Source organism: Arachis ipaensis, chromosome B1 (assembly GCF_059453495.1).
Source record: "Arachis ipaensis isolate K30076 ecotype BB chromosome B1, ASM5945349v1, whole genome shotgun sequence".
In the NCBI taxonomy this organism is placed as follows: Eukaryota; Viridiplantae; Streptophyta; class Magnoliopsida; order Fabales; family Fabaceae; genus Arachis; species Arachis ipaensis.
In genome coordinates, this window is record NC_142436.1 from 149,208,115 (window position 1) to 149,227,877 (window position 19,763).

A 19,763-nucleotide genomic window follows, 5' to 3' on the forward strand; every position below is an offset into this window, starting at 1 on the left:
TGATGAGGACTGCCTCATTAAAAACCTTGTCAAGAAAAATCCAATGGAAAAAAAAAACTGAACAAGGAAAAAAGAGTACAATCTCCCCCTCTTGTCAACATCATTTAATGTCTTGAAATCGACGCATCTCAATCTTATGTACCAATCTTTCAAAGGAGGATTTTGGGAGTGACTTTGAAAATAAATCTGCGAGATTATCACTTGAGCGGATCTGTTGGATATCAATTATCCCTTGATTTTGAAGATCATGAGTGAAGAAGAATTTGGGAGAAATATGTTTTGTTCTATCACCTTTGATATATCTGCCTTTAAGTTGAGCAATGCATGTTGTATTATTTTCAAACAGGACAGTTGGAGCTATCTTATAATCAATTAGTCCATATGATGACAGAATATATTGGATCAAACTCCTGAGCTAAAAACACTCGCGGCTTGCTTCATGAATCGCTAGTATTTCAGCATGATTAGAGAATGTTGCTGCAATTGTCTGTTTCGTGGACCTCCATGATATAACTGTACCACCATATGTGAATAGGTATCCTGTTTGAGATATCCCTTTATGTGGATCAAACAAGTAGTCAGTATCTGCATAGCCAACTAGTTGTGACTTTGATCCATAGGGATAAAACAATCCCATATCAACCGTTCCATGAAGATATCGAAAGATTTGCTTGATTCCGCTCCAATGTCTTCTGGTTGGAGAGAAACTATATCTTGCTAGTAAGTTCACAGCAAATGATATATCGGGTCGTGTATTATTAGAAAGATATATTAGCGCTCCAAAAAAACTAAGATATAGTACTTCTGGACCAAGGATATCTTCATTTTCTTCTTTAGGACGGAATTGATCATTCTCCACATCCAAAGATCTTATGATCATTGGGGTACTCAAGGGATGTGACTTATCCATATAAAATCTTTTCAATATATTTTTGATGTATGTTGTTTGATGAATAAAGATCCCATTTTTTATATGCTCGATATGCAGGTCGAGACAAAATTTAGTCCTTCCAAGATCTTTCATTTTAAACTCTTCTTTTAGAGTTTTTATAATTGTTGGAATCTCTTCAGGAGTCTCAATGATATTTAAATCATCAACGTACACAGCAATTATAATGAACCCAGATGCAGATTTCTTTATGAAAACACATGGACAGATATCATCATTCTTGAATCCGTTTTTGGCCAGATACTCAGTAAGACGATTATACCACATTCATCCAGATTGCTTTAGACCATATAAAGATCTTTGCAATTTAACTGAGTATAACCCTTGAAAATATTCATTGGATGGTTTAGATATCTTTAGTCTTTCAGGGACTTTCATATAGATATCCCGATCTAATGAGCCGTATAAATAGGCTGTTACCACATCCATTAAATGCATATGCAGTTTATGATATGCAGATAAATTGACCAAATAACGCAATGTTATCGCATCCACTACAGGGGAATACGTTTCTTCATAATCTATACCAGGCCTTTGTGAAAAACCCTGTGCCATAAGTCGGGCTTTGTAGCACACAATTTCATTTTTCTCATTTCGTTTTCTCACAAATACCCATCGGTATCCAACAGGTTTTACATCTTCTGGTGTATGGACTACAGGTCCAAAGACTTCATGTTTTGCAAGTGAGTCTAAGTCAGCCTTCATGGCTTCTTTCCATTTTGGCCAATCATTCCTTTGTTGGCATTCTTCAACTGATCTTGGCTCAAGATCCTTACTTTCATACATGATATTTAATGACACGTTATATGCAAATATTTTATTGACAATTGTCTTATTTCAGTCTCATTTCTCTCCTGTAAAGACATAATTTATCGAGATCTCATCATTTTCACAATTTTCAGGTACCTGAACGTCTTCTGGCCTTAAAATTATATCAGAATTTTGGACAACTGTAGGTGTCTCTACTATATCTTTTTCGATAGGAATAGTATTTACCTCTTTTCTCTTTCGAGAATTTTTGTCTTTGGAACCGACAGGCCTGCCACGCTTCTGGCATGTATTTGCTTCGGTGGCAATTTGTCCAACTGGGACATCAATTCGAATTGGGGCATTTTTCGCTGGTATATACGACTTGGTTATCCTCTTTGTATCGAAAAATGCATCAAGCAATTCATTTGCTATTCTTTACAAATGTATAATCTTTTGAACTTCTAGTTCACATTGTCCTGATCGAGGATCTAAATGCATCAAGGATGATGCATTCCAATTAAGTTCCTTTTCAGGAAACTTATTCTCTCCCCCCTAATGGTGGAAATTTTGATTCATCAAAATGACAATCCGCAAACCGGGTTTTAAATACATCTCCAGTTTGTATCTCAAGATACATCACTATAGAGGGAGAATCATATCCAACATATATCCCAAATTTCTTTTGGGGTCCCATTTTAGTGCGATTAGGTGGTGCAATGAGAACATATATCGCACACCCGAATATTCTTAAATGGGAAACATTTGGCTGCTGGCCAAATGATAATTGCATAGGAGAGAACTGATGGTAACTCATTGGCCTCAAACGAATAAGTGTTGCGGCATGTAAAATAGCATGCCCCCAAACCGAGGTTGGGAGATTTGTTCTCATAAGTAAGGGTCTAGCAATTAATTGGAGGCGTTTAATAAGTGATTCTGCTAACCCATTTTGTGTGTGAACATAAGCTACTGGATGTTCAACACTTATTCCATTAGCCATACAATAAGCGTCAAATGCTTGGGAAGTAAATTCACCAGCATTATCAAGAAGAATTGCTTTGATTGGATTTTCTGAAAATTGTGTTTGTAATCGAGTAATTTGAGCCAGTAATCTCGCAAACGCCAGGTTGCGAGAAGATAATAAGCACACATGTGACCATCTTGAAGATGCGTCTATTAGGATTATAAAATATCTAAAAGATCTACATGGTGGATGAATAGGTCCACATATATCACCTTGAATCCTTTCTAGAAATTCAGGGGATTCAAATCCAATCTTTACTGGTGATGGATTTAAAATTAACTTTCCCTGAGAACATGTAGCACAACAAAATTCACTAGATTTAAGAATCTTCTGGTTCTTTAGTGAATGTCCATGGAATTTTTCAATAATTCTCCTCATCATGGTTGTTCCCGGATCACCTAATCTATCATGCCAAGTTATGAATTCATTTGGGTTAGTAAACTTCTGATTTACAATGATATGTGATTCAATTGCACTAATCTTGGTACAATACAACTCAGATGAAAGTGAGGATAACTTTTCTAATATAATTTTTTTATTTAAATTATGAGTTGTGATACATAAATACTCATGATTTCTCTCATTCATTGTTTCAATATGATATCTATTTCGGCGAATATCTTTGAAACTCAACAAGTTCCTCAGAGACTTGGTAGATAATAGTACATTTTTTATTATAAATTTTGTTCCTCCAGGAAATAAAATTAGAACTCTTCCGGAGCCTTCTATCACATCGCCTGAGCCAATAATAGTATTAACACATTCTTCTTTTGGCACAAGATGGGTAAAATATATATCATTTTTGAGAATGGTGTGCGAACTTGTACTATCCGTAAGGCAAATATCTTCACTATATGTCCTTACCATTATCTTCAAAGACAAATAATAATAAAATGAGTAGTAATACATGCACAATTAAATTGAATTCTTGATTAGAATTATTTTTTTAAGAAACACTGTACATAATGTCATATACTGAAATTTTATTTTAAAACTTAACACATTTAATTATTTCAAAATTCATGAATATTAATATTTCATTATTTATATACATCATATTTGAAACTCAAATAAATAGAAAATAAAACTTAACAATAAGTTTCATACATGATTTATTTACATGAATACTTAACAATCTCACATATTAAACCATTACATCATTGATCAAATGACCAATATTTTCTTCAGGATCTTCAAAGAAATCAGATACATCATAATGAATGGTGAAATTTTTAGCATCATTTGAAACGAAATTTGTTTCCTTTCTTTTGTCGTCTTTTTTCAAAGATGTTTGATAAAGATCGACTAGGTGCCTTGGGGTACGATAGGTACGTGACCAATGACCCTTTCCACCACAACGGAAGTACTTATCTTCTATTGATTTATTTTGCCCAATATTTCTTTCTTTATCCCACTTCTGGTGAGATCCTCTCTTTTGAACATAATTTCTTTTCTTTCCATAATTTTTCTTGTTGTTAAAACCTTGCCATTTACCTCTTCTGGGGTAATTTGCCGCATTTACTTCAGGAAATGGGGCGGCGCCAACTGGGCGCGTTTCGTGATTCTTTAAGAGCAACTCATTGTTGTGTTTAACAACAAGAAGGTAAGAAATTAACTCAGAATATTTTTTAAACCCTTTTTCTCGATACTGCTGCTGTAGGAGCACATTCGAGGCATGTAAGGTTGAGAAAGTTTTCTCCAACATATCATGATCAGTTATCTTTTCTCGACATAATTTCATTCGTGAGGTGATTCAAAACATTGCAGAATTATATTCATTTATTGATTTAAAATCCTGCAGACGCAAGTGCGTCCATTCATATCGGACTTGAGAAAGTACCACCGTTTTTTGATGATTGTACCTTTCTTCAAGGTCTTTCTAAAGATCTGCAGGATCTTTTAATGTGAGATATTCATTTTTTCAATCCTTCGTCAAGATGACGACGAAGAAAAATCATGAGTTTGGCTTTATCCTTCTGTGATGCATTATTTTCAGCCTTAATGGTATCTCCAAAATCCAATGAATCAAGATGGATTTCAGCATCTAATATCCATGATAAATAATTGTTTCCAGATATATCAAGAGCATTGAATTCAAGATGAGAGAGTTTTGACATAATGAAAATTTATTACCTAAGTCTTTCTAAAAATTTGATCAGAGTCTCGTACTGATAACGTATTGTGAAATAAATAAAGATATACTAAAGATAAAATAAAGATGTATAAATAGAAGACTCTAGTATTAATATAATTAGCTTAATAACAATAATTTATATATGTATTTACTAATATTATATGTTGTAATATATATATATATATATATAAAGAGAGAGAAGTATTCAGTAAAGTATTCAGTAAAGAAAGAGAATTGAAACGTAAAGTTGAAACGTAAAGAAAGAGAGAAAATTGATTTGTTTTATTGTTGTTTGTGTAATATTTTTCAGATTGTTTCTCTATTTATAGGCGTATAAAGTTTGCTTTTCAACTCTATTCAGCATTAGAAATAAAAATCAACCACCCATATTAATGGGCATCCAATTTGATCTTATCACAACTAAGTATAATATTTTTTTCAATAGTATGCTCTTGCTATGTGATGTTAACTCGTTGTAGTGTTTTTTTTCCTTTTCTATTTTTGGTCAATCATGCAGAATGCTATATGGTTTGCAGTTTGTATTTTTTTTTTTCCCTTTTTTTTTAATGGTAAGGGTCAGGAGAACCCATCCCAAATACAGACAGAATAGGGGAGGGGTGTTTTTGTTTTCAAAGTTCTTTTTTTTTTTGGTCAATTTTTCAAAGTTCAAAAAGTGGTAATATGAGCTACAAAACGGAGGATTTAATGAGCCCAACAAAATTCAGGCCCAATTACGGAATTGGGCTACAGCAACGTATGAAAATCCAGAGTTCCATAACATACCAGCCTATTAATCGAGGTTAGCAGTTAGCTAGAATACGATAATAATCAAAATATTTTTATTAAATAATAATAAAAAATTAACTTTTGTATACTTGTATAAATAATTAAGTATGTATTAATATTATTATATTAATTAAAATAATTAATTTTTTAAATATATTATTTAAATATATAAATCTGATTAAATAATTATATAAAATTATTTATGCTATTATTATATTAAAACTAAACCCTAACAACATACTAAAAATGATTTACATTAATAAGTTATAATAATATGGTTTATATACAGGACGCTTTGAATTTGTTAAGTCGAATTTTGATAATTAATTTTTAATATAATTCAGTAATTAAAGAGCTCATTTTAAAAGTGAGACTAATTTTAGGGGTGAGCAAGGGTAGCGGGTACTCGATTATCTGTCCGAATCCGAACCGAACCAATTAAATTAGTTCTAAAATTAATGGATAATCGGATCCAATCCGAACCAAACCGATGTTTTTGTTAGTAATTAGTTCGGGTATCGATTTTGGGAATGTGGAACCCGAACTAACCCGCGAACCCGATCATATATTAATTAAATAAAAAAATAAAAAATATATATGACTTTTTTATTAGACAATAATTATTTATTATTAATATGTTTGGATTTTAATGAGTTTAATTTTTAATGTATTTGATGTTTAACATGTTTAGATTATTTCTATTGATGTTACATATTTATTGTACTTGTTGAATTTTTAAGATAATAATTTATTTTTTTTTTATGAATTTTAAAGTAATCGGGTACTAGGGGTGGCAAGCGGGGAAGCCCGCCCCGCCCCGCCCCGCCCCGCCCCGCCAGAAGCCCGCCATTTGGCGGGCTGGCCCGCCCCACCCCGCCTAGTGAGGCGGTCCCAGAATCCTAGCCCGCCCCGCCTAACGACGGGCTGAGCCCGCCAAATATCCTCTTTTTTTTTTTTTTTTTTACTTTTAACTATTAAATAATATATATAAATATATAAAAAAATCTCTTTTATTTTTTACTTTTAACTATTATAATTTCTAAAAGTATAAACAAATTATAATTTTTGTATTCACAAACATTAAAGTCTTTGTAATTATAAATATTGTTTCCAAAGTAAAATAAACATAATCCAAAACATAATTAACAATATTGTCTCTAAAACAAAACAAACATAATCTAAAACACCCAATTTTTATCTTCATTCTCTTGTAAGTTGGGTTGGGGAAGTTGGAATTTGGTAAAAAAAATTATAAAAATACCCCTTGCTAAAAAAATACTAAGCCCGGCGGGGAAGCCCGCCCCGCCCCGCCAAAGCCCGCCAAAACCAGCGGTTTAAGCGGTGCGGGTTAAGCGGGCTTTTACTATTTGGCGGTCCCAATTTTCCAGCCCGGCCCGCCTTTTTTGGCGGGTTACACGGGCCGGCCCGGCGGGTTTAGGCCCGTTTGCCACCCCTATCGGGTACCCAATTACCCGAACTGAACCAATTCATTCTTAATCGGTTTGGTTTGGTTCGGATACATATACAAAAAATGCAAATTCAAACCAAATCGAACTAATTACATCTTGATCGGTTCGATTCTAATTTTACCATAACTCCTAACCAAATCAACCCTTACTTACCCCTAAATTAAGAAAAAAAAATATGATTAAATGAACATGTTCCAAGAAATTGGTTACTTGAATAGTTGGTGTGATCCTTGGATGTGAGCCACAAGCAAGGTCCTTGGTGGCAAGCTGATGTTCAGTTCTCCTTCTCCAACTCACAAGTCACAATACATGGTTTCTGTGTTACGCTACTCGCTACTCTCACTCCCACGAAACCAAAAATGGAGAATTTCACCCTCAGACCACATAGCTCAACCTGCTTCCTTCCACTTCCAATCACCAGAACCTCTCATCATCTTCTGCGCTTCCAATTCTACCCCTCACCTTCAAGCCCCACTCTCAGGCTCAGGCCCAGGCCCAGGCCCAGAGTAGCAGTAGCATCATCATCCAGCTCCAAGTCCAAGGTTCTCAATGGCCTTCGAGTTGACAACGTTGAACGACGACAACAGGAACAGCAAGCTCCTCCTGTTTCGGCTTCCGAGGATGTCTCCAAAATCGTTGGAATTTGGCCACCTTGGAAGAATATTCCTCAGAGATACAAGCTCATCGGCACCACTTCCCTCGCCTTTGTTATCTGTAACATGGATAAGGTTCTTACTCTACTTTTACCAAAGTTAGCTACTTGATCATAGTTCATATTTATAGGTGTAGTTCTTTTCCTTTATTTTCTTATCAAGTTGCTGAATTTTGTAATTGCTTCCATGAACATGCCATAGTTAATAATCTTTAATCAAAAGAATCCTTTCTAAGAGTTGCATCCATGATAAGCATTTGTTTTTGGCGCGGCCAGGTGAACTTGAGCGTTGCCATAATTCCAATGTCGCATCAATTTGGGTGGAACTCATCCATGGCTGGGTTGGTTCAGTCCTCATTCTTCTGGGGTTATGCTTTGAGTCAATTGCCGGGAGGTTGGCTAGCCAAGACTTTTGGTGGCAGGTTAGTTACCTGAGGCAACATCAATTTTAAGGATACTTTTATTAGAGGCATGATCAAACCGAGATATCTAAAATGTTCTTTGTATCCTACTATATTCTTAATTAAATCATTTTCATATAATTCTTTGATCCATTGTTGGCAATTAGCTCCATCTGTAACTAGTTTTTTATGAGAATCGACTCAGTAAATCAAATGTTGAAGATTTATAGAGATGGATAATGATCAGACAATTATCTCATTTACAGTTGACACTAAAGATTTTAGTTTGGATTTTGGGCTTATGAAGTTTCCTTGTTATATTTTCAGAAAAGTTCTTGAGGTTGGAGTACTGGTATGGTCAGTGGCTACAGCTTTTGTTCCTCTTGTTGCTGGATATATGCCTGGCTTACTATTGTCAAGGGTTTTGGTCAGTAATTTTTACTTTTTCCTGTACCTTTACTTCCTAACACATACTTTATGGAGATGCGATCCATGTAGCTGACTTCACTTAGTGGGACAAGGCTTAGTTGTTGTTGCTGGCTTGCCACAATGCATCTAATTTCTTACTTAATGTCAATTATGTACATAAATCCTTGATTTGTCTCACATAGTTTCATGGCTTTATTGTATTTATCTTTACACTGGATTTTCTATCTGCCGTACCTGAAGTGTATTTAGTGTGCATGTGTAGTAACGTCTATTTTAATTACATCTTGGTTTGTATTCAGCACTCTTACCAACTGTCTTAAGCAGTTCCTTTCCATTGTATATCCAGGTTGGGATTGGTGAAGGTGTTTCACCATCTGCTGCTACTGATCTTATTGCCAGGCATGTAAATATCCAGATATTATATACAAATTTGGTTCAAATAGATGTTTTCTGTTTATATGTATTTTTCTTTTATATTTTGATTTTTATTTATTTATTATTGATCTCCTGATGACTTCTACAGTGATCACGTTGATTTTCACCCCTTTTTTTTGTTGGGGAGGGGTCTGAAGTTATTTAATATATTCAGTCTCTCACCTACAAGGAATTTCTGGTTGAAATTGTGAATTCTCTTGTTGAAGATAATAATTCAAACTTAAATAAAGATGCAGAACATTAAGAACAATTGTTTGGAGCAGCTGTCAAAATCCAAGTTCTAAGTGAAATAGATGGTTACTGCCTTAGCCAACTATTTATTTGGTTAAACTTATGCTTTGTATCTGCATTTGATTCTAAGGCTTACCCTTTTGAATGGAAGCCATGTGCAGGTTAATACCATTGGAAGAGCGCTCACGCGCAGTGGCGTTTGTGTTTGGTGGCTTGAGTGTTGGAAGTGTTATGGGGTATGCATATCTCAGGATTCTTATGTTTTCTGTTTTATTTCATTCTCTACCTTCAATTTTGACATTGTACTATCTGTCAGGCTTCTTTTGGCTCCACCTGTTATCCAAAGTCTTGGCTGGGAATCAGTGTTCTATTTATTTGGTTTTTTGGGGGTTGCATGGTAAGTAGAATAACTGAATCATGGCTTGTTTCAAAGTAGTGAAGTTCTTCCAATAAGTTTCTTGAGCTGCAAATTTAATTAAAATCATGGCTTGTTTTGTTGACTTGAAATTTGAAGGTTTTTGGGGTTTCAAGTTCTTGAAGGAGGTGAGGCGCAGTTACATGCTGGATCTCTTTCATGTGAGTAATCGTGGTTTTTTGTTTTTGTTTTCTTCATGTGATACCTTCATTACTTTTTACCCCCTTTTTCTTTTGATTTATTATTTTGAGCCTTATGGTTTAATGGGTTATTCAGTACCAGGCGTCCAACGTACCACGATACAATCACAGAAAAGTTCTCTAAAGGAATTGAACAGCTCTTTCAAGGTATGTTCAATACTTGATGACAATTTCAGAGCTTCTACTTTATCTTCTTGAAGGGAGGAGTGACTTGTCAGTTCTCTTTGGCTGGGATTATGACATTCTAATATTTAATTTTTTTAAGAACTAATTGCTGGATCTCATGTTGTTTTGCATCATGTTACCCTTCTAGCGTCTTCTTTTATTTCCTCCTCTTAAAATATCTAATTTTCTAACTTCAGACACTGCAGCATTGGGTTAGATCCTTATTCTTGAGTGGAATATCATAGGAGTTTGCACCAAGTATAACAGGCCCTAATTGTAACTGCTGAGGATGTGTGTGTGAGAGAGAATGTGACAGACGAGTTGTGATGTGTCTGCGTTGTAATGTAGTTTGGAATGGACCTCTGTTTCATGTCTTGTTTCTCAAATGCAGGATGTGCCTTGGAAGTCCTTTTTCCGAAGCCCTGCTGTATGGGCAATGATATATGCTCACTTCTGTGGTAGCTGGGGTCACTACACCTGTCTATCATGGCTCCCAACATATTTTAGGTACCCTTTGATAATTTAATTAGAATTTGGATTCTCTAAATTTTGGATTTTCACTTTAGAGGGTAAAGTGTGATCTCTTATCCTTGAATGTTTTTTCTCTCATATTTTCTCTTGGTCCCACTTATGAAATAAATGGTGAGAGATCACACTTTACCCTCCCAAGTGAAATCTAAAATTTAGAGGATCTAAATCCATTTAATTATCCACTTGTTGCTACTTTTTGCTTTTTTTCATTGCAATCCAGGTGACGAGGGAATTGGTTAACACTTTAACAATTTTTTTTCTTTCATATACTGTGTTTTTATGCATTGTTTATTGCTGACCAGAGATCGATAATCACTGACAGCCATTTGGCCATCTTTTTTAGTTTCAGAATTATTTACAGGTTTGACCCAATGGAGAATCTAATTCTTCCATCTATTTGCTATGCAGTGAGGAGCTGAACTTAAATCTGACAGAAGCAGCATGGGTAAGACTGGCTTTTCTATTTCGTCTTTTCACTTTAGCTAACCCAGTTCTTCATGCCTCGATGAAGAAAAACACACTTCATTCTTCACCTCCGACTTCGACAGATAGCATGTGAAACAGCCTTTTTTCAAAGAGAATATAAACTTCAAAATGTATTAACCTTTGTGCATGACAAATTGCTATTTTTGCATGGTATTTAGAACAGTTTAATTTTAATTTGCTAACAATATTATTGAGAAGCATTTTGCACTCTGTAAATATGAAATTGGCACATTACTGTAGGAGTTTAGGTTTGTCATGAGCATGAAAACTTTATGTAGTTGTAAACTTGAAATATGAAATGAAAGCAACTTTTTCTGGTTTTTTCTTTTCATTGTCTTTAATTGCTTTTGAATTGCACTCATGTTTAAACACTTTTCCAGTATTCTTTTGGGAGGAAAGAGGCTCAAATCACTTACATACTAATGATTGTGAGTTCTTAATCATTTCAGGTGTCTATTCTTCCACCATTGGCTTCAGTATTTATGACTAATATTGCTGCACAATTAGCCGACAACTTGATTGCAAGAGGAGTTGAAACCACTACGGTATGAGAGTCATTGGAACACCATTAATTCACTTTTTAGTTTTAGATCAAAATTGGATAGGCACAACACACGTAATGACACAACTTCACCTTGTGGGATATGTTCATACAGTGCATGAGTTGGCAACATAACGTTAAATTATGGACCTTTTGATGACGACTTACAAATTATTTTAGCACAGGGGCGGAGCCACATAGTGGCAAAGGGGGGCAAATAGTGGCAAAGGTTGCCCCCTTTAATTTTAATTTTTTACATGTAAATTATATGTAAATTTTAGTTTAGCTCTCCTTAAAATTTTATTTTAATCTTATTTTATCATGTAAATATTTTTTGCCCCCCTCTTATATTTCATCTAGCTCCGCCCCTGTTTTAGCAGCATAACTACCTTGACCTCAAATTCTTGATTCCTTTGCTGTCTGGATTTCTTAAAAAAAAAAAAAAAATAGGTTCGAAAGATCTGCCAATCAATTGCATTTTTGTCCCCTGCAATCTGCATGACTCTTTCCTCGCTGGATCTAGGGTTACCTCCTTGGGAGATTGTGAGCATTCTCACGGGTGGTTTAGCCCTCTCAAGTTTTGCCCTGTCAGGTATTAGATGGTCCTGAAATTAAACTTTATCTGATTTTGTACAAAATATATAATTCAGTCAAGTACTTTTCTTTACCTTACTATGTTCCTATTTATGTGCTTCCCCAGGACTTTATTGTACCCATCAAGATATGTCACCCGAATATGCAAGTATACTTTTGGTAGGTTGGCTTACACTTAAAACTCTTATATGACTCAATATAAGGTTAATGCCATTACAATACTGTAATTTCATTCTGTAGCTTCTGCTTATATGTCAGTATTTTTGAGTCATTGAAATATAAATAGCGTTTTCAAAAAAAAATCTCAAAGAAGGAAGCACAAATTTTCCCATCAAATAAGAAGAGGAACACAAAGTATCTCTGTATCATTGAAACTCCAATCCTAATTTTCCTGAGTAACCAATTTTCCCAAAGAAAACTACTATTTCTTTAAGTTATCTAGTACTAGGTTGAAAATGACATTTATTCCTATACTAAATCATAATCCTTTATGTATCCTCAGGGTATAACTAATACTGTTGGGGCAATACCTGGAATTGTAGGCGTAGCGCTCACGGGTTATCTTCTCGATTCAACTCATTCATGGAGTGTAAGTTGCTATTAATATTGGTTGCTTTTTCATTGTATGATGTGTATATCATTTTGTATTTTAATTTATATTCCATATCTAAACCATGTAGATATCACTATTTGCGCCATCAATCTTCTTCTATTTGACTGGCACCTTCATATGGTTGGCGTTCGCCAGCAGTAAGCCTCAGAGTTTTTCCGAGGAGAACTGATACATGTTCCAATCATTGATTATTTTGAACACAGCCTAGAAATTTAGGTAAACTTCAAAGCTAGGCAGATTTTGACAGAGATTGTATATCCGATCTTTCTATAAAAAGATCATTTTAGTCAAATAGAAAGGAAACATTAACATAGGTATTGCAGTATGTAAATTCTTTTCGCTGACTTGCTATAGCAGTTGTATCTTTTTTTACAGATATGCTGCCAAAATGAAATTATTGACTTTGTTGTAATATTGCAAGGTCAAGTGTCTGTTATAATTGTCCTACCTGCTTGTGGTGTTTTGTTCCTTTGATTTCAAGTTTCAACCATAAAACTGGTCATTCTTGTGACCATTTGGATAGTTTCAACATTTTAAGTCACTGACATCTCACCAAACTTACAATGCAATAGTTTCTTACTTTTCTTTATTTCGTTTTGGACCACTTATGTATCATTATTAGTTGTGATGCTAGCTGGTCATGAGAGATGTACAAATCCGCATTCAATTTATAAACTTTAGATACTGTCACAATAAAGCATTGGGATACAAACAAAGCCATAAAAAATCCAAGTGTTTGACCCCAAAAAAGAATGGCCAAGTAGTATATAATCAAGAAATTGAATACTTAATTCTATATTTCCATGTATTTTATTTTTTCCACTCACCATGTAAAACCAATTCTTGGTTTCACATAGAGCCAATGATCTAGGAACATGCTGGGATATCAACATCTGGTATATGTGCAAATACTATAGAGAGAGGACCAACTATGATTGGCATTGATGGATTTACATATAGAGGATTCAAAGGAGGAATATCCCCTGTAGCTGAGTTCACAGTTAGAACTTTTCCATTTAGTAATGTGGTTTGGCTATGTAAGTCCCTTTCCTGTGCAGTTAAATGGTATTCTTCTCTGGCAGTTGCACCTGTCCTTGAGTATGTGAAGTCCACTTTTGCATGAACACTGGTGCTGTTGTCCAGGTTAAGCAATAGTATTGTGATTCCTTTCTGTTTGTTACAATGGTATCAATCAGTTTCTATCATTACTATAATCTTCTAAGTTTATCATATAATCATACTGATAGAGAATTTTACTCACAGATTGCTTTGCACAGTGTGCATAAGCTCTTATCTTCTTTGTCCCATAGAAGGAAGTTGCAAGGACACGTACTCCCATAAGTCTGTGCCAAAGAAGAGCACTGCATAGAAGAAAGAGACATATAATTATAACCACATCACCGTCAAATAATCTTGTCTTTACCTAGAAAATAACACTGTTAAGCTATGTCATATGGGACCCCTTATTAAAAGCTCTCATGAATGGGTTTCCTTAATGAAGTGGCAAGCAATTAATGAAGTAAACATCTATATATGTCAGAACACAAGTTGGATACATCAGCTCACAAAGAAAAGGGATGTATAATTTGTAATCATTTTTTATTTTATATATCGAAAAAAAAAAACACATCTTTTCACCATTGGATAGAATGTGTGATCTGCATATGATAAGTCTACACCCTCAACCAATGGTAGAAAGGTATGTGCGAGTTTGTATAAATGAGCACACAATATTTTTCTGAAGATAATGACACTTGAAAGCTAAAATGAGAGAGTCCACAATAATATGCTGCTCATCCTTCAACTATGAAATTTAATATTTGGTACCTATAATAATCTGGATTTGGCACAAAAGTAGAAGTGTTTAGTAAACCATAGTTTCCTCCAACCAAACTCTGTCTGCAGTATGTTCTGGTGTCATAAACAGCTGACATTCCAAGCTGATCCAAATACCTGTGTTTTGATGTATTAACATTAGAGTAAATGCTTGTAGAATCTCCAATGACAAAAAAATAAATAAAAAATTAAGATAAAAAAAAAATCAAGGTGAGTTAGTTAAACTAACCAGAAGCTGTAGACAAATGCATCAGACACAAGATGGTGGCCACTGTTGTAAGCCCCTCCTGCCTCACCAACCCATGCTTTTGCTTTGGTTGCTGATTTTTGAAGTATATTTTTGAGGCCACTGAATGTGCTAGCCACTCCATCAAGATATGATGGATCAAGAATTCTTTCAATTAGGTGCTCATCAACTCCTGTATGTAAGATAAAGTAGTAGCTTTTGTTATAACCAAAATTCATAAACATTGGTCAAATATTATAACATTAATATTTCTTTTTTGGTGGATGATACCTGCTCCAAGGTTATATATGTGGTGAGATACCACATCAACAGATTTACCAGATTTGTTTACAAATTCCTGGAACCAGTTTGCATCATAGAAGCCACCGGGAGCAATGACCAGTGGCTTATGCCTGATCCCTCTATATACATCATGAATTATGTTTCTTAATGCAGCAATATCAGAAGCATATTGATCTGCAGAAACATTTGCTCCAACTCCACTCCCGCACAATTCATTGCCTGCACAAGCAAGAAGGAATTCATTTAAACAATTAATTCTACCGAGGGAGACATGTTATTTTTGTTTCGCAAAAAGAACTTGAAAGACTTGCAATGTTTGTGTTAGAAACTAAATGTGAAATCATCACCATTTTTAATTTTAGTCCTATTGAATCAATTACACTGATGCTTGCTACTTTGGCATATATGTAATGAGGGAGCATACACTTACCAAATTCCCAACCAGCAATGCTGTAATTCTTTCTTACAGTGTAACGGATAAAAGACTCGGCATTGGAAGAGTTCCATGGTCCAACTGCAGAACTAGATTGTATTGTTCTTCCAGCAAGAGCATTCAATCCAAAGATAACCTTAGCCCTGAAATATACCTATCATTAATGTTAAACTTGTTACTAACAAGAGAATTCTTGTTTAGTGCTAAAAAGATAGAGAGAAGGAAACAACTTAAAAGGGAAAACTAATTTTTACCCTGCTTTTTGGAAAAAGCTGTTTAGCTCATCCCATCTATGCATTGGTAAGCATCCTTCAGTGAATCCAAATATCTCAGAGGAGCTGTTAACAAAAGGAGTACATGGTTTTGGACTATCTTCAGTCCCATATATGACCTTATCTTGCAAGGTGCCACCTAACCTAATCTTCAATGGTGAAAATGCTGCAGAATATTCAGAAGTAATGATTTCCTTAATAAGCTCCCAGGAAAAAGGTGGTCCCCATAAGAATAAAAGAAAGAAAAGGTAACTTCTTGTGAATATTATAGAGATGTCTATTCTTTCTTACCTTTTACTGCATTTAACAATATTTTGTTGTTGAGGTCCTGCAAGAAATGAAAATTAAAAGGTGTAAATTCCTCTCTCACTTTTATGCTACTACATACAGATTCTAAATGTATGAATGTTAGTCTGAGAGGTCACTACAGCATCATTCTATAAATGGGAAAAAAGAATATCATCACAGAATGATATTCAGAGCTCAAGAAAAAAAGTATAACACAGCAGCAGAAACAATCTTTAGTTATCATTATGTTGGAATAATTTGCAGCAGTGAAAAATTTAAGCGGAAAAAAGAATAATAATTAGACAGATTCAAATAACACAAGTACAAAGAAAGAAAGAAAGAAAGAATACCAGGTTGAGAAGAGAAGCATGACCCCAGCTACATGTTCCATAGTCACATTTCTGAGGAGGCCACCAATCAAGAGTTGCACAGACAAAATCATCATCAATCCTTCCAATGTGAGATTTCCCATGTATCAAAATGATCCCTTTCACTGCTTCATATCCACTACTTTCCCTTCCATGCATAGCATTCACTCCAATGAAGCTAAACAAACTCACCACCAAGTAGAACAGACCCACAAGCCTTATAATCAAGGAACCCATTTTCCTGAACAATCCAAACTCAAAAGATCTCTCTGGTTCTTTCAAGAGGCCATAGAGGGTGAAGAGTAGATGCAGTGTTTTGCAGGCTACAAAGAGAAAGACAAAAACAACAGAGACAACAGTGGTTGTAAGAGAGTTGTTATGTTATAGTTGAATGACAACATAGAAAAAAACTTTTCCTTTTGTGAAGAAATGGCAAGTTGAAAGGCACCTTATTGGTTGTGTGCATTGCAAAGATTCAAAGAACAAGACACAGAGGTTTGGTACTTATAAACGTAAGAGTTAAGATGCCGCTTTATCTGCCATTCTGCAGGGTTCGGTTTTGAAGGGCTTGTTCTTTCTTCTTACTCATTATTACAATTAAATCATTGGAAAAGAACAGTTATTTAGTACTTATTACTAATATTATTATTGAAAAATGTTTTAGTCTATTCTTTTTATTTTTGTAAGAACCAATTAAAATTGATTGATTTGTTTCTACGTATTTTTCAAAAACAATAGTATTGAGGACAGTGTTTCACATAAACAAAATTTATGAAAAAATAGTTATTTCTACTGTGAAATAAATGCATATTGAAATGAGGTCATGAAAATTGAATCACTCCTTATTGTAAGGAAACATATATAGATATACACATAAGATAAGATTTACTTATTTAAGAACATACTACTATATTTGGAAGGGAAAAAATTTGTTTGTATAGTTAACATTTTAATTTTGTTTTCCATTTTGTATTTGCATATGTTAATATTGAGAAATGATGTTTATACTATTTTTTATTAAGTTTGTAACTTTACACTAGCATATAATCACGTAATATCACATCATCAAAAATAACTACTATTTTTATGAATAGTGTAAATGATTATCTAAAATAATAGATGTAATTGTAGGATTATTTAAAATATTTTATACTGTTAGTAACTTAGTATATCAAAATTAAACTCTTGTTTATTACATCTTCTTATGTATTTTTTTTTAATAGTAAATCTTTTATTTTCTGTTATTTTTTTATCAATCACTTTTAATTAAAATAATTATATACAAAAAAATTATACACAAAAAAAATATATAACATTGTTGATCGCGTTTGTTGGTGGTGGGGTAAGGGAGCATGGTCTGAATTTCTGTGGGGAAAGTACAAAAATGGGTAAAGTGGACAAATATGGTTTCACCCTTTTTCAACAAAAGGAAAACAACTTGACCACTTGCATCTTATCACAGTCTTCAAACACCGTTTTCCAACTCTAATCATCTCTACATTACAATTTTTTAATACTTACTTTATACGTTTTTCATGTTTAAGAAAATAATCATATACACAATCTATTACAAGGGGAGAATGAAAAGCATATGTCACTATTGAAATAGGCTTTTAGCATGAATTTAAAAAGAAGGTAAAATAAAGTTTACTTGAGAACTGTTAGATGATAATTTAGTCAAATATATCAAATTATTTAATGATTTTTAGCTATCAATTTTATATGGAGTTAATTGGACTGCATCTGAGTTTCCACATAAAAATAATTAATAACAAAAATACATACCAAATACGAATACGTTCCAAATAAAGTAAATTGTTTCAGAGAGAATAAAAAGTCATACATGCTAAATATAATAAGTAGATACATTTTTTGATCATTCAAAATATAAATAAATCATAACTAATTTGGATTCATGCTTTGTTGTTATTCGCTGGTAATAAATAATATGATTTGGACTGGACATGATTTAAGCCAGGAAGGCTTAACTTGGTGGGCATGCATGATGGTACTAATTTTTCTTTTTATTGTTAGTGTTGGTATTAAGGATTTGATATATTTATTGTTTTAGATTTGTTCCGAATGTAATGTAATAATGTTTGGTGGTTGCATGTTCATTTTCAATGCAAACTTAAAATATGTCAAATGACTAATTTGACCACATTTAGAAATTATATTCCTGAAAAAATAAATTGTATATATGAATATATATTAGTAAATTATTTTGTTTTAGTTAGCCTGTTGACATAGTGACATTATTGTCTATGATTGTGAAATAGACTTCTAGAGGGAGAGAGGAACACAAAATAAATAAGTAAATAAATAAAATTGAACTCCTCAAACGTGTCTAACAACTCCTTTTCAACCCTAACATATAAGAGTAACAAAGATCAACTTCTATTATTATAATATAAGCAATTATGCATGGAAAAAAGATAAAATAAATGTAGGAGACCACTTTAATAAAGACATTAAAAATGTCTTTTTTTAAAGACGTTCAAACATGTTATGTTATTATTGGACATTCTTATTAAATCGGTTAATAATTTATTTTTTATTATAAACCAGAACAAAATCGATCTATTATAGCAACAATAATAAACCTAATTGTCTGCATTATAATTATTAGACCTGATTTGATTCGATCGAATCATGTCATCTAAACCAAATATCTTTAGTATTTTTGATAAAAAGATAATTATATCCCTGATTGTTTGTTTTTGGATATTTAAATCCCTAAAAATTAAAAAATACAATTAAATTTCTAAAAAAAATTGGGTTTATTATTATTTTATAAAAAAAAATCAGTTTTATTCTAATTTGTTAAGAAATTCAAAAATAACCGGTTCATTAATATGTCCAATAATAATACGACACATAAATATCTTTACAAAAAGACCTTTTATGCATCTTTATGGGAGCATCCCCAATAATGTATTACCTAATTGTTGTTTTGCCGAATAAGTTCATAGATACATTTAATTAGGTAGAATTATATAATCCAATAAGTGTTCTACTTTATTCAATAAGAAGTAACTTAATTCTCTCTAAATTATACATGCCAAATTTGCTGTTATATCTACTCCATTACCATAAATTTGATATCTCTTAATAACTTTAATTTGTTGAGCTACTACAAAGGCAAAAAAGAATCCTTATTGTGGACCTAAGGACAATCCCTATCTATCTCCATATTAATCATCCAATCCTTATCTTATGTACCAAAAAATAAAAT

General features: G+C 33.5%; 2 protein-coding genes across 2 annotated transcripts; one reads left to right on the forward strand and one right to left on the reverse strand.

The window, feature by feature from the left end:
• The first annotated feature begins 7,277 nt into the window (after positions 1-7,277).
• PHT4;5 (phosphate transporter 4;5) lies at positions 7,278-13,249 on the forward strand. Its single transcript, XM_016344103.3, has 15 exons — positions 7,278-7,837; positions 8,038-8,183; positions 8,490-8,589; positions 8,938-8,990; positions 9,419-9,493; positions 9,574-9,654; positions 9,772-9,833; positions 9,949-10,019; positions 10,429-10,544; positions 10,977-11,013; positions 11,504-11,599; positions 12,046-12,187; positions 12,296-12,348; positions 12,692-12,778; positions 12,870-13,249. Exons 1-15 carry the CDS (start codon positions 7,469-7,471, stop codon positions 12,969-12,971), a joined length of 1,590 nt encoding a protein of 529 aa, XP_016199589.1. The 5' UTR covers positions 7,278-7,468; the 3' UTR covers positions 12,972-13,249.
• A 201-nt stretch (positions 13,250-13,450) lies between these two features.
• On the reverse strand, positions 13,451-17,127 carry LOC107640604 (heparanase-like protein 3). The gene is made up of 10 exons (XM_016344117.3): positions 16,977-17,127; positions 16,511-16,851; positions 16,164-16,200; positions 15,855-16,038; positions 15,598-15,743; positions 15,156-15,386; positions 14,868-15,057; positions 14,630-14,755; positions 14,064-14,163; positions 13,451-13,972 (listed from the first exon to the last, which is right to left on the reverse strand). The coding sequence occupies exons 2-10, from the start codon at positions 16,763-16,765 to the stop codon at positions 13,670-13,672; spliced, it is 1,572 nt and encodes a 523-aa protein (XP_016199603.1). The 5' UTR covers positions 16,766-16,851; positions 16,977-17,127; the 3' UTR covers positions 13,451-13,669.
• Between the last annotated feature and the right edge of the window lie 2,636 nt (positions 17,128-19,763).

What these genes read in the sequence shown, in the direction of transcription:
- LOC107640604 (XM_016344117.3), bottom strand. Translation starts at nt 16,765, where the DNA reads ATGGGTTCCTTGATTATAAGGCTTGTGGGTCTGTTCTACTTGGTGGTG. An exon ending in ATTGTTAAATGCAGTAAAAG is followed by an intron (nt 16,039 to 16,163) that starts GTAAGAAAGAAT and finishes AATATTCTGCAG; the next exon opens with CATTTTCACCATTGAAGATT. An exon ending in AGCTTTTTCCAAAAAGCAGG is followed by an intron (nt 15,744 to 15,854) that starts GTAAAAATTAGT and finishes GGTATATTTCAG; the next exon opens with GGCTAAGGTTATCTTTGGAT.